Source organism: Andrena cerasifolii, chromosome 4 (genome assembly GCF_050908995.1).
Source record: "Andrena cerasifolii isolate SP2316 chromosome 4, iyAndCera1_principal, whole genome shotgun sequence".
In the NCBI taxonomy this organism is placed as follows: domain Eukaryota; kingdom Metazoa; phylum Arthropoda; class Insecta; order Hymenoptera; family Andrenidae; genus Andrena; species Andrena cerasifolii.
Genome location: NC_135121.1, coordinates 7,471,310 through 7,486,555, shown reverse-complemented (window position 1 = coordinate 7,486,555; position 15,246 = coordinate 7,471,310). Strand labels below are relative to the sequence as shown.

General features: G+C 42.1%; 1 protein-coding gene and 3 long non-coding RNA genes across 12 annotated transcripts in view; 2 read left to right on the top strand and 2 right to left on the bottom strand.

The window, feature by feature from the left end:
• LOC143367709 (low-density lipoprotein receptor) overlaps positions 1–15,246 on the bottom strand; it is a 60,250-nt gene that overhangs the window by 44,122 nt on the left and 882 nt on the right. For 6 of the 9 annotated variants that reach the window (XM_076809811.1, XM_076809810.1, XM_076809812.1 and 3 more), the window contains exon 2: positions 10,714–10,836. The exons of the other annotated variants lie outside the window; for them this stretch is intronic. In XM_076809811.1, coding sequence (XP_076665926.1) covers positions 10,714–10,836 — 123 coding nt within the window. The remainder of the gene's footprint in view (positions 1–10,713; positions 10,837–15,246) is intronic. 9 annotated transcript variants of the gene reach the window in all.
• On the top strand, positions 6,074–7,920 carry LOC143367766 (uncharacterized). Its single transcript, XR_013085094.1, has 2 exons — positions 6,074–6,355; positions 6,460–7,920. It is a non-coding gene; the product is annotated as an uncharacterized LOC143367766 (long non-coding RNA).
• On the bottom strand, positions 9,311–10,181 carry LOC143367764 (uncharacterized). The gene is made up of 3 exons (XR_013085092.1): positions 10,167–10,181; positions 9,505–10,120; positions 9,311–9,434 (listed from the first exon to the last, which is right to left on the bottom strand). It is a non-coding gene; the product is annotated as an uncharacterized LOC143367764 (long non-coding RNA).
• On the top strand, positions 9,355–10,318 carry LOC143367768 (uncharacterized). The gene is made up of 2 exons (XR_013085096.1): positions 9,355–9,479; positions 9,578–10,318. It is a non-coding gene; the product is annotated as an uncharacterized LOC143367768 (long non-coding RNA).

The window sequence follows — 15,246 nt, the reverse complement described above, 5'->3', positions numbered from 1 at the left end:
GAGAATCGAGACGGACAATGGACTAATAATTCATTTAGCCAGTGAAAGGAACGCCTCGCTCGAGCAAAATCGACATTTCAACTAAGAGCGATCATTACGTGGCCCGGTCCCATCTCGAGTCGAGAACTCGATGCCTGGAACGTGCCACTCGACACGAAGAACAAAGGTGCAGAAGCGCGTCGATTCTTCCCCCCTATTTTGGTGCGCTCGCCTGCCACCGATTTCAATGAAATCATCCTGCTTTCTACACCTGTTTAGAGTCGCCGATCGAAAGCGCCGAACGATGATCCGGGGGCCGACAGATAGCGTCGGTTTAGAAAGGTCCAACTGACGCGCTGCGCCTCAGAGTCTCCTCTATAGCAGCGTATAAACCAGGCAAGATGGAGCGAGCATCTTTCCTCCCTAGGAAACCACCGTGCAGGCCACAGGGTGGACGGAAAGCAGAGTGAGGTCTGAAAGACCGCGTCTTAAGGGGGAGCCTGGTGTAGCGAATCGAAGAAATCGATTTTTTTTTTTGCATAAATCAATAGTTGAACATCAAGACAATATGTTCCCAAAGCCGCGAAACGAAATTCGAAAAATTAAAGCGGATATAGCCGGTTTTGCTACGGAGCGCCAGGCTGCCACAAAACTTTAAATTCGTTTCTCTCGAAACGACAGTTTCACACTTTGCGGGCAATGTAACTAAAAAAATATTCAACCAATCGACTTGGCCTTGTGCACGGATATTTGTGAACATTTTCTTCATAGTACTAAGTTATTAGTATAATGCTATCGTTTAAATAAATAACTTTTTCTTAGACATTTAAGGCAAAATTTCGTTGGAAACAGTGAACTTTTTATTCAACAGGCCGCCATTTGTTCATTTTGCATCCTTTAAGTTTCAAATTTCTTCGTTCTGTGCGTACACTCATGAACTAAAAGAAAATTGTTCGATTGTTGGTTTCAGATGAAACCAAAAGGCGCTACGTTGCCCGCAGTGCAATAATTGCGTCGCCAACGGACTGGGCATAACTTTGTTATTTGCCGCTCTTTTTTAATCAAATTTTTTTGTTATATACCTTAACCTGTTAATACAATACCCTGAAAGTTTCAGAAAGATCTAACAAATACTTTCTTTAAAAAAAATTCCCGAAAAATGCCTGGATTTTCATTTAGTTACACCAGGCTCCCCCGTTAACTCGATGGGATCAGCGTAAGGAATTTTTGCTATTGGGTAGGCCATAACGGTCACGAATTATAAACGTTCGCAACCGGGGAAACCTACCCGTATCTGGGGGCCGACAGGCGCATTCCCGCGCCGGGGGAAAAAGTGTGTTAGAAACGTTTCAACCTGTCTGACGCAAGATCGCCGCGAACCTACGCGAGCCGCCGATTCCCGTGTATCGTTACGGCGAGGACCGTAGGACCGGCGAGGACGCCCGGCCTCTTCTCCTCTCCGCCGCGCCGTTCCTCTATCCATCTATCCTTTGGATTCCGGCGCCAGGCCTATAATCGCGTGCTCGTTAAATTATTACAATTATCATCCGCGTAACTTGTCCAGCCGCGATCAGCGGCTCCTGCGCCGTGTCCCGCGACGCATAAAATAAACGTTCAGCCACGCGGCGTGCGTGTTATCCGCGGGCGCGTATCACTCGCGCGGTTTCCTGATCTTTGAGACCCGGTAATTGTCGTGCTTTTATAAAATCGATGAATGGCGATACGCGCGCACGCACGCGCGCCGCTCAACAGCCGAGGATCAATCTCGACGAATCGAAGGCCCCGCACGATAATGGGTCAATCGAGATACGAAGCAATTTTTCGCCACCGATGGCTGCGTGCGCGCCACGGGTTCGCAACGAGGTCGTCCCCGGCGGTCGTTGAGCGGTGCGCGCTAAATCTGCACACAGAACGATACCAGTGGAGCGTGTTGGGGGCGGCTGAAGGAATGGCGGGCCAGCTCAGGTACAGCGAGATCGTCAATTAAATCATCGGGTGACGCTACCGACTCAGGGGCTTCCCCTCGTTATCGCCTCGTACGTCTCCTTTTTTCCTTCTGTCGGCGATTCGTTTGGCCCGATGCTCGAGGCATGCTCGCTTTCATACCTCGAGGCACGGCGCTGCACAGAACTTACGTATCAATTGGTCCCTGAGCAGCCGACGTAAGTCTGCTCGAGGTACATGGTTGGTGTATTATGTGTAATTATAATTTAGAGGGAGTTTTTCATTGAAATTTTTAATTTTATTTGCTTCAAATTTATGCATATTTACCACCAAAAGGGGCGGCAAAGTGTCCAAATTCTTAGCCGCGAACGGTATGGCGTATACTGGAATTTTTTTAATTTGAACTTTAATGATTCTAAGGGTTTTTGATATCGCTAATCACGATTCTAAGGTCGGAGTATCGGAATTTCACGCAGAAACAGCGTTAACAACGTAAACAAGCCTAAATGAATAACAACAGTTAGTGGATCTTTTTTATTTTTGAGGTTTTTGTGTTATTTTTGGATTTGTTTTTTTAGTTTTCTGATTTTACTAGTTATCATGCGAGCTGCAGTCGTGCAACTCACTAATGCCCATACATTATACAAAAGGAATAATGAATGCACCTGTATCTGTTTTTTGCGTTTTTTTTATGTGTTTGTCCATACTTCTTGTCCTTCCAAATGAAAAAAAAATAATGAATTTATATGTCGGAAATTCGAATTTACGGTATTGATTGTTTCGTATGGAAATCCTCAAAACAAGGTGTTACGCACAATGCAGTGTCACGTGTAGAGCATATATAAAGAGTTCGACGTCTAGTTTGTCGTAATGAGCACAAATTGCATCGTCGGTTTTTATCCAGTAATTTTGGAAAATGACGACATGTTAGTCGAGACGTGGAGTTATTCGGATCAGGATTCAGTAAAGCCCTAAGCACTTGTAAACGAAATGAAAGAAAGGATACACGTTCGTTATTCAGTTTGTATAATGTATGGGCATTAGTGAGTTGCACGAATGCAGCTCGCGTAATAAATAGTAAAATCAGAACACTAATAAAACAAATCCAAAAATAACACAAAAACCCCAAAAACAAAAAGGAGCCACAAAACTTTCTACGTCCACGTTGTTAGCTCTGGTTAAGGCCATATGAAAGAATAATATATGAATGTAATTGCTGTTATTCATTTAGGCTTGCTAAAATTTCGATACTCTGACCTTAGAATCGTGATTAGCGATATCAAAACCCCTTAGAAACATTAGTCCAAATTTTAAAATTTTCAATGGCCACTATAGTAGCCACCCGAGCCTCTAAGGGTTAATGAAAATGACTGCATGTACTGTTAAAGCAGGGGTGCACAGGGAGCCGTTTTTAGCGCCTAGCTGCGAGCAACCCGCCTGTCCCGTTGCTAAGATTAGAATCGGTGAGGAGAACTGCAGTAGTGTATATAGCTGGCTTCAAGTCATACCAAATGCGCGTACACTACTGCAGTTCGCCTCACCGTTTCTAACCTTAGCAACGGGACAGGCGGGTTGCTCGCAGCTAGGCGCTAAAAACGGCTCCCTGTGCACCCCTGTGTTAAAGTTTAATGCAAGTATATGCGGAAGTCATTTCTAAGGGGCTATGTCTTAGACTAGCTGTTGAACGCGATTTTTGGGATTTTTTTGTGGAATATCTACTGTATATTTTTTACAACTATTCGCTTATTTTAAAAGTACATATATGCGGCAACTCTCAGAAATTTTGTTATAAAAAAATATTAAAAAATGAACGAATTACAGCCATTCTCACGGAAGCAGTGTTGATATCGGTCAGATACTTCGGAAACCGCTGTGTCGATTAGCCTAAAATTTTGCAGACTTCTTTATATACCAAAGAGTAGTAGGTCAACGAAGGATTTTTTATTTTAATAAAAACTCTATTTTTATTTATCGAAAAATAAACAATTCAGACATCGGAAAAGCGTGGCTTTGTGTTAAACGACCGCCACCTTGTTAAAAATCACTTTTTGAAAAAACCTTCGTGCATTTACTGAATTCAACCGTATATTAACAGAATGTTTTTGAATTTTTAATTTTAGATGATCCGGCTCAGAGAAAACTTGCTCGCCGCACAGCGCGTTTATCAAAACAGCTTCCGCCAGAACGGCTGTTATTCGTTTATTTTTTAATGTTTTTCTGTAATAAAATTGCTGAAAGTTTCTCCAGATATGTACTTTTAAAATAAGCGAATAGTTGTAAAAAAGTATACAGTAGACATCCCACAAAAAAATCCTGAAAATCGCGTTCTTTTTCGAAAGCTGACTAGGCACAACACTTTAACCCTGTAGGGACTAGTGGGACTCCAGAGTCCCATTCAGACTAACACATTTTTATTTACGTTCTATCATTAAGATAGTGATCTGTAGTAGGCAGGAAAGTAACTGTTTGTACCATCAGAACCCGAAATTAAACTTTTTACTGTTATAAACAAGTGAATCTAGTCGACGCTATTGATCGTAATCTGTGCCTGTTGCAATTTGTCGACTATTTTTATAAATTAAAGTAAGTACAAGAATATTTTATAGTAAAATAAGCATATATATATATATATATATATATATATATATATATATTAACGCTCAAAAAAATTCTACGTCAAGTTCAAAACATCCCCGTACCTAGAGGGTTAACACACCTACTTGCAGTTTCACCAGAAAAGTGGCAAAAGGTGGTAGATAGCGAAGAAGAATACTTGGATTAAAAAACGTTAATGTATTCCGACTGGCTCCTTCTGCATTTGCACCGATCTAGATATTTCGAATTAATTACAGAAACGTAAAAGTAAGAATATCGATTTTTGAACCCTAGAACCCAGAACCCGATTTTTGCGTGTCCTTACGTTTCTCGAGTCCTAATTAAAAATTTGTAGGTTCCGACGAATCTGACTTGTGCTACACGAAACGTGGATAACTTCTCTTTACATTTAAGCAATTCTCGTACAAGAACATCGATAATAATTATCCATTTAACCTTTGCTAGCCGATATTAGCTACCATCGCCCTGCATCTGCTACACGGTGCAGATGTGCGCAGTACACAGATTTCTACCGCGCGGCGGACAGAACCGACGTAAGTGCGAAATAACGTCAGTCAGCGGATCACTGTGCCTCTTTCAACTGCCGCAGCCTGGGATCGCCACTTCCCGCCCCGGGGACACGCTCCTGGGGTACAGCCACCCGTGATACAAGCCCCGAGCCCCGGGGGATCGCTCGCTCCTACAGGGTGGTGCACTGGAAATGGACCACCTTGACACGCCTCTTATTGGACGCCGCCGAAGAAAGGACCCATTGACGCTCTGTCCAGCGCCGCGGGACATTTAAGATTTATAGAAGAATCGCGGAAAGAGGTCAGAAAGTTGAATCGAAGGAAGTGCGCTAAATTCGTCGTACTTCCATCAGATTTCCCTCCTGCCTCGTCCCTGCGTCGAAAGAAGAACACCTTCGCGAGAGAATAGATGGTATCGGGAGGTCAACGTGAATATTATCCTTTCCGAGGCCACTTTTTTTAAAACGCGAACTGTCCTTGTTTCGCGCAAAACAGAAATGGCATTGCGAGCTAGACCTCGGACCTGTTATAATGTTCCACGAATTTAATGGAACATTTGCAAGTGAAACGTGCCTGCGGAGATCTCGTAGCCATTAACGGGTTTAAGAAAAAAGGCCCAGGTGGCAAACGTTCCGAGGGGCCCATTTTTCGGGAGAATGAAGAGGTAGTTTACTAAAAACCGACTAAGTGTACGAAAGAGTATAGAAAGAAAATATAGTGTTTGGATAAAATTATAATTTTTTTTAGGGCCTTGGGACCCTTCCAGGCAGGGGCCCATTTTTTGGGAAAATGGAGAGGTAGTTTACTAAAAACCGACTAAGTGTACGACAGAGTATAAAAAGAAAATATAGTGTTTGGATAAAATTATAATTTTTTTAGGGCCTTGGGACCCTTCCAGGTAGGGGCCCATTTTTCGGGAAAATGGAGAGGTAGTTTACTAAAAACGAGCTAAGTGCGGTAGCGCAGAAAAATAAAATATACCTAGTGTTTGGATAAAATCATTATTTTTTTTTAGGATAGGGCCTTAGGGGGCCCCTTCTGGGTTCTCCCGTTAAATCGGCCACTGCTCGTGGGAGATGCTGCATTCGAGCGCAGGCTTGCTCAAAGTCGAAGCACCTCTGGGGAAGGAAACAGGATCAGTGCTAACACCCCAAAGCTATTCATCCTCCGATAAGACACTTTTCCGTGGCTGAAACTCAACAGAGGATATTGCAGTAACCGTTCTCTACGACCCTCCACGATACTCCACATCCGCGGGAAGACAGGCTCCCTGTGTACACTAGTGTACAGCTTGATCTCGATAGGCGGTAAACGGGGCTGAAAATTCGCGCAAATATTGAGGCTCGCGCAGCTATCGCGGTAACCATCCGATACGCGCCATTACTTCTGGTCTGAAACTTTTCGTTCGCAGCTTCGATCGCCTGTCGTCAAACCCATCCTCTCCTCGCTATCTATTGGCAATGCTCGCCGAGGCAAGCTTCCACTGTTTTGCGTGCAGTTTAACCGCGATCGCAGCGAAAAATGGTACTTCAATATGCAATATCAGTTGAACGGATCCTCTGTATTGAGTAACCGCGCTGATAAACGAACTGGCGCAGCATAGAAATTTCTATAATTACGTTCGATTGTGAAAGAACCGTCGTCGATGCTGCGTCGCATCGGCTCTTCACCATATATATTGCCCGCCAATCAGAGGCGATTGTGGACATTAGCATTTCAACAGAAAAACAACACGTTCGCCCAAGGAGGAATAGGATTAACTGCGCCTCCGGCTTTCCGACGATCGTGGAAATGACATTACTATCAAGTTCATTTGTAATATGAAACGGCAGGGAAGCAGGTCTAACCGATTTCAGCCAGAGGCTCGATGGTTTGGAAGTTCAAAGTTCAGGATGGTTAAATAAACTGACACTTCGTCGCCGAAGTAATTCTACGAGCGTTTCAGGGATTGTGCAACCGAATATGCAAGTGGAAACGATCGACCAACTCCGGGGCCAGTTGTGCAAGTAATTTTAGAGTCTGAAAGCTTCTGTTCGAAGTTCCAAATGGCTCTTACTTTGCGACTAATCTGCCGTTAAACGAAGATCCTAATTCTCCGCTAGGAGATGCTCCCTCAAAGGGCTGGAGATACAGGCAAGCGCGTTAAAGCCTCTCGACTTTTCTCGATTACTTGCCCCGACCCTGGGCGAGCCCGCTGCAGCAGATGTACGAAGCTGCGGAGGTCTTAAATTAAAGAAACAGATCGCCAATTCGACTTCGTCAATCACGCGGAGTTCCGATACTTGGCTACCGAGAATAGAAAGAAACTCCGAAACTTCCAAGGCCTAGTTAGCGTAGGGTGAAAAGAATCTGCGCGATCGAATCACCGGGATTTAAACTTCGATCTTCCCATCGATCAAACTATGCAGAGCAATTCCTTCTCGGTGGACGTGATTTACATTAAAACTTGGAGTCCTTTTGTACCGTAAATGAGTGCAGCGAAAGGATCGAGCTTCAAACCCTATCACAACGCAAAGTCCCTATTGTGCTAAGGCATTCTGAGGCCTAAAGATTCTAACTCTCCCAATTAGCCAAGACAGTGGAATGGCGTAGATTCTTAATTGAGGAAAATACCTATATGAACATTTTTCCTACGATGCACAGTTCGTAATTCGTATGGATGGTCTTGCTGAGCAATTGTACAGTTGGATGCAAGAAGAGCCTAAGTACCCGAAGTCAGTTTCGAGAAAAGTATCTGTAAACATTAGGAAGTTAGAAATTTGTTATGCATCGTGAAGTTGCTGTAAAATTGTTTATAATATTTAAAATTTTGATGTCTACTTTGTAGTTGCATTATTATAATTGGAATTGTGTAATAAATTAATCAGTGAAATTAATTTTAATTATATAATGCCCTTTTTGCATAAAATGGAGAAATTTAGAAAAAATGGTTTTTAACATTACATTTGAAGAAATATAGAATATTGAAAAAATATGGTCATAAAAATAGTCACAGATGGTGTCTTGTTCAGGTTGATGCATGTTTGACTCACAAGGGAACATCCAAAAACCGGAAATTCAAAAAATTCTGAAACTTTATGAATATGGAGGGGATTTCCTCCTGGTTACAATGCGATTTTTGTTTGTTACCCAAATTCACTCTAAGGGGATGAAATTAACCCCTGAAAATCCGGATATTTTCGATTTTGTGTTATAACTCGCAAACTGTAAGAAATAGAAAAAAGTTTCAGAACAAAAGTTACTTCTTTTAATTAGGAATATCATTTGATGTCTGAAAATTCTTACAGTTCGCGAGTTATAACACAAAATCAAAAAATAGCCGGATTTTTCAGGGGTTAATTTCACCCCCTTAGAGTGAAGTTGGGCAGCAAACAAAAATCGTATTGTAATCAGGTGGAAATCCCCTGCATATTCACAAAGTTTCAGAATATTTTGAATTTCCGGGTTCGGGATCTTCCCTTGTTAGATACGAGTTTGGGTCAGTTGGCCAACACCGATTCAGAAAATTTACCATAGCTCTGTCAATTTTAAAGATACGGCAATGAAATTTAGAGAGCGTATGCAGAAAAGAATGCGGAATCTAATTGTGCGTTTTGTGCAAAAAAGGGCCTAAGTGCCCTGAGGCCGTTCTTGCATCCAACGGTAGAATTGCAGCAGACCAGCACGAAACCTTCTGCGAGCCAGGGAGTGATGAGAAACGGAGCTGTAGACACTATCGTTGTATGTTTAATGAATGTTTTACGCGACAGCGATGACGACTCCATTGAAGGCGCAATTAAATTACCGCGGCGTGCGGTATTAACAAGTTCCGTAAACAAACCCCAGTGATTAATCCCTGGCCACAGTTCTCGGCGCTTTACGGCCAAGGGGCCTCGCTATATTTAACGCCGGTTCGAATACAGTTTCACGTTACGCGGCGGGATGCATTACCGTCTGTGCAGCGGCGTATCAGCGCGGCGGCCGAGTAAATACCGTGCGCACGTATCTTGTTTGTCAACTGAATAGTTCGTTTAATAAGCGCACACGCGCGTCGAGTCTGTCGGATGGCTGGGGGGGGGGGGGGGCGCGTCCGCGGTGGCGAACTTGCGAAATATGTTTTCGCGGCCCGCCGCCGCGCCGAAGCAATAGCACCGCCGACGAATTTAATTTCGGGAATAGTTCGTTTCGCGAACTGCTGGGCCAGAAGAATTTACGGCTACGGGAGGCGATTTAGTCTCTGATCGATTCCCAGCGCCGCGCGGAGAACTACTCTGCCGGTCGAACGAGGGTGGTGTGGTTTCTCGCAATTGCTATCCGCGGCGTATGTAGTTGTATGATTTCGCGCCCCCGGTGGCACGATTGTCTCCTTGCAGAGGGAATCTCTGGGATAGCAACATTCGCTGGTCGCTGAAAGATTGGAACGGTGAGAACTGGATGAAAATTAAAGTGGTGGTCAGAAGATTGTTTAAAATAATACCTAGTAAGCTCGACACTAGCCTTCAAGGATATAATTCTTTCTAATCGAACTATCGTTTTGTTACCGTTCGCAGCTTAAACTTTCATTGAATTGAAGGCAACCTTTGCAAGTCGACGGCAAACCCCACTTCGTAGATTCACGTAAGAAGACGAGGAGTGACTTCATTCCGACTGCAATCCACTTCCGTTCCCCTGGCTGTTCATGATGCAGTTTTTAAAATTCGTTTACGCGGGGTGAATAACGGACGCTTCATATTCCAATGGGCTCAACTTCCCCATACAAACTAGATTCAATTTCAAAGTTTCGCGCAGCCTTTACAAACTTTTTGAAAGCGGTGGAGAGCGATTTATCTTCATCGCTACCTTTGAAGTCTATCTTCTTAAGAGAGATTTCTATAAGGTGAACGATAGAAGGATCTGTTCGAGCGAGTTCATTAGCCGGTCAGTTATTTTGAGCAGATTAGACGAAATTATCAGCTGAATTACCGAACCGACATCGTCATACTAGGTAGGGGAGACCGGGGCTAAATGATGGGTTTCTCAGTTTTCAATTTTTGTCATTTTTGTTTGAATTAATTGCTTAATAACAAATATGCTAAAATATAGGTACTTTGGTCCTTCCTCTTTAATATGCTGTAAATGCAAACTGGAAACAATTCGTACAAAATAAATGAAAAAATGTTATTTGGATGTAAGCAAAGTGTAGCAATTTATCTACCCACTGCGAGGGCAAGTTGATACTCATTTGGGGCATCTTGATAGGTACATGTGTAAAATATCCGTTTAATGAATAACTAATAAATTTGAAAATTAAACCTGCCCCCATTCCGTTCTACCCTATGTTAAAAAGATTCGTTTGGTTGAATCAGCAGACTTTGAACCATATTTACCTCTGCTTTTTCAGCAATAGTTGGAAACCAACGTAAATATCGTGTACATGAAACGTTGGTAATATGTTTCCGAAAAATGAAACTAAATCCTTGATTACCCTCCTCCATTAAAAGCTTAATATTGATTGGCCCAAGCCCCTCCCCTTTCGACACACAGATCGGACATCGCTTTCTCATTCGGCGCAACATGAAAAAGCCCGACACATGAGTGACTATATTTTATTCGACACTTATGCGCGGGAGGGTCTTCCATATTGTCAGCGCCGGTCGTTGTCACAAGGCGCAGGATATAATATTTGAGTAGCCATCCCATCGCTCACCTTTGCATTCCTCGGCGGTTTCATCGGAATTGTCTAGGCAGTCCGCTGTTAAGTCGCAGACCCACGAGACCGGTATACATTTACCATTCGCACATCGAAATTGCCTTAAAGTACACGCCTGGCCTGAAACGAAACGAGAAACGAGGAAAAAATCAAATCCCATACGTAATTTGCGGCCGTGAAGAGGAGAAAGAGAAAGAAACATTAAGCGCTGCGAAAAAAAACATACAAAACGAGAAATTAAATTAAAAACGGAAAAGGGAAGGAACGAGGTCTGAAAAAGAGAGAATTAGATACGCGCGACGTTGAAGCGTGCCGCGGTCGAACGTTGGGTTTGTTATGCGAGGGTCCGTTGTCGCCGGCCAGGCCCATCGCAACGATCGCAGATCCCGCCGGACAGGGAATTCTGGAAATCCTCAAACGAAATTTTCGATTTACCTGAGGCTAAAGGAGTAGATAAGAGGCCCATTTAGCTTTTAGCCCTGCAGCCACTTGGGTTTCCAACGGAAAGCCCAAACATCATCGCCGTGTATTGTAACAGACCAGCACCGGGACACTGGGGAAACTCATTCGCGGAAAAATTTCATCAAACGATCCATGCATGCGTGTGGCGCGAAACTATTCCCCCCTGTGTGTTCATTTATATTTCTCTGGCCGTCACGTTCGACACACACGATTCGCAATTTTGCGATTCGATTTCGCGAGACGGATTCGTTCAGACACTTCTCACAATAATTAAAGCGCACCCGTTGTCTTCCTGCTGGGAGAAAGAACATGGCGGCCGTTGACCAGTAATAATTGACCCCAGGCCTTTTCAATCCGATTTCCATCGACGCGAACGACGGGAATAATTCGCGGAGAGGTATTAACTAGTCGCGTGCGATACCTCGTTCGATTCTCCGTTGGAATTCTCAAAAGTACCTTTCGCGAGATGTCCTGACCGCAGATTAGCACGTTCCGTTCGAGATGTACGATCGTGGCATACGGCCCCTCGTTAAAATCGCTGGCGACACGTACGAGTTAATTCTAATTTCGGTTCACGTCGCCCCTCGTGAACCTAGCACCTCCAGGGAACACAGGCAGCGCCCCCTCGCGATCGTTGTTTCATTAACGGCTGACATTCGGCGTAATTAATGAAACGTTAATTGCGCCTTCCTCCGCCACGTGACACCGCGGAAGCGAAAAATCGACATGCACGGCGAGAATGAATCATGGGGGGGAACGTTTATTACTCTCGACAGGATAATACGCTTTCGCGCTCGCCAATTGGAGATAATAATCGTTCGAAACTATTACTCGAATTTCCATGCGATTCCCAATAATCGGCCGAAAGTAACTTACCAACGGTAACGTTAACTGTTCTCTGATCAGTTCCCGATAAATTTCGAACGCTTCCCTTTATCGCCCAGCGTGGAATGCAACGACTCGTTTGGCTCGGCAAATTCTTGTTTCCGAATTAACTTTGTGGAGTATTTTTTAAAATTTCCGAGTTTGTTCAGTGATGATATCTGCTCGTTTAATATGAATTTATGCGGTGCAACTAGTAAGATTGCTATTACAAGGCTTATCGGATAAACAAGATCACCTGACATTGAGAAAGGGTTAAGAAGTATTTACAGTAGGAAACACCTCATAGTCGAACACTAATGGCGCCATCTACGTAAGAAGCCTAATTACGCGCATCACCGAGCACAGGCGTTCCTATCTCGTTAACTGCGTCTGACATAAATATCGAATAAATATCGGAGACAAAACGTTTGCTGCGGTCGTATAAATATCTCTGTTTTTTTTTATATAGAAAGATTACCACTGAAAATTATATTTAACAGCACGTCGATGTTCGTCTGACGAAAGAGCTGCACGTGCACTTGCTGGTTACACAGAAAAGATTTCAAGGACTGACGTTACTACCAATCGAATAATATGAATGAGATCAGGCGCAAGTTGAAAGCTCGATGGAAGTGTATTATTTCAATTTCACGAATCTGATATATGCCGGCGTATACAACGCTCGAGTCTCGAAGAATATCTCCAACTGCCTTTTCCCCACCCATTTCGTTGTTGCACAGACAAAAATAGGGATGCAGGATAAGAGGATCAATATTGGTATCCTAACGTACACGTACACACAGTATCTTAGCGGGCCTAGTATACACCGGGGAAAGCATACTCTTCTATAACATTCTTCTATAAAAATACGTGCATAACCTCGCTGTTTAGTATTTACGACGAATGACCCTATGATGGTAATTGCGTAGCCGTGGAGTATTCGACGATTTTGCGATTAAAACGCGATCGCCACGCTCGAAGAGCGTTGTATCTCGTCGGTAAGGAAAACGATCAGACGCATTCTCCGTTGCCACATCAAAATCGTAGTTTCTGTTCGTTTAATCCGACAACAATTCGAGGACGAATCAATAAACGATAAATGAAAGCAGATTAAGTGATTCGCGGTGCCTCGAAGATACAAATGGCAGCGATAATTCAAGAATCCGCCTCTATGCAAATTAGCGGGATTAACTACGTGCACACTAATGCATTTCGGATATTAGTCTGTTTCCTGTGCCATGGTACTTTGACGCATACCATCCATAATGTCTGAAATAATTTGCCGAGATAATTCCCCCGGGGAAAGAGCATCCATTCTCTTTGCTTGTATCAGCCGATACATATATTGCTCCGAGGAATTATCGAATGGTGATAATAGGGGGCGACAGAAATATATATATCGACGTGGTTCTGCTTCAGCAAATCAACAGCTGATCATCGAAGACTTTTCGTAGACTATCCGATGGCTCGATTTATTTGAATAACCATTCTAGGTTTTCCGAACAAATAAAAATGCTCTAAAAAGTGAAAAATAATTTAATCCCTTATTTAATCTACGACTCTCATATTTTTTAAGTCGGCGTCTCACCATTTGCACTGTGTAAATCTGGCGCCGACTTAAAAAATATGAGAGTCGTAGATTAAATAAGGGATTAAATTATTTTTCACTTTTTAGAGCATTTTTATTTATTTCAAGTCGGTTTTTAAATTTTTAAAAAATTTTTTTTTGTCCTTTTAGTTTTATATATATTGACACAACATGTTTAGGAGATATGCGTGTACGCACATAACATAATAATAATTAGGTGACAATAGTCTTTATTATTAACCAGAACTGGCAAAATATTAGGCCAATATTGATGCAGAGTAGGATGGGACCGGACCACCGCCCTCTTTCGAATAAAAAAAAGATCATCAAAATCCGTCCATATGCTGAGGAGTTATGCAGGGACAAAAAAAATACATACGGATCGAATCTATAACCGAAACTATTTCCTCTATTTTGATGTCGGTTAATAAATGTACCTACATCTTCGATATATGTAAATAATGATTGTAAATTGTTTCTACGTAAATCGGAATTACTTGCTTCATGTTTTTTTAACTAGAATTCGTGTAATGATACAACAGCGTGGATAAACAATTAATGACGGGTATGGAAGTTATGTGCATGTAGAGAACCAGCCATAAATGATCTATAAATATTTTGAATTTTGAATATATTATGATTTTATGAAAAATTATGCGAATTTTGAGACTTTATATATCTGGTCAACTTTAATAATTCTTAGTTTATGGTGTATAGTATATGATGAATGTGTTTAAATACCTTTCGCGACGGAAGTGTTTAGATATTATTTTAGCCGTTGAAGCAAACTAAATGTCAATGGGAAAACGTGGTCAAATAAGAACATAAAACGTGTATAATCAATAATTCGCATTTAAATTTAATTTACGGTTAGTATAGGAACACCTTATCGCTCTTAATTAATCACGTTTCCCCACGTTGCTGTCTTTTAACTTCGATCATTTCATATTTATCCAATTACTTCTAAAATATCAATTTTTGATCCGTTCATATCTTACGCAGCAATAATCAATTGACAAGAGTTAATAAATATCAATCGTCCAATAAATTGTACAAGTTTGTCGATATATTACCAACTTATTGTAACGAGTCTGTTGATTTATCCGTTCATGCAAATCTGAAGCATACTTCGTAAAATTCATATACTTGCGATAAGCTAATATACGTATATGTGTATGCAAAGTGGATGGCCTTACAGTCTAGCTTCTAAATAATATAATCATTTTAACGTGCAATTACCTTTACCATCTCTTAAGCATTATAATTTAGAAGTATATGTATCTGACAGCTCAAAAACATTGTACCTATCATTCAACTTTTCAACAAAAATACGATCTTCCATGGAGAATCTTTTGAATAAAAGAAGCGTTCACGCATTAAATTAGTATCGCGAAAATAAGCATCCACACTGCTCGTGTAATTAAATTCTCAAGAAAATGAGAGAAAATATTGAATTACAATTACATACATACACTGTACGTATACTTCTTTCAACGGTTTCCCAAAAATATCCCGAACACCAAACGGGAACTGTGTATACGTATACAGCGTACCGAAGATCTTCACGTGCTTCCATCTATCGCTGTCTACCCCCATTTTCAGACCAACGCACCTCG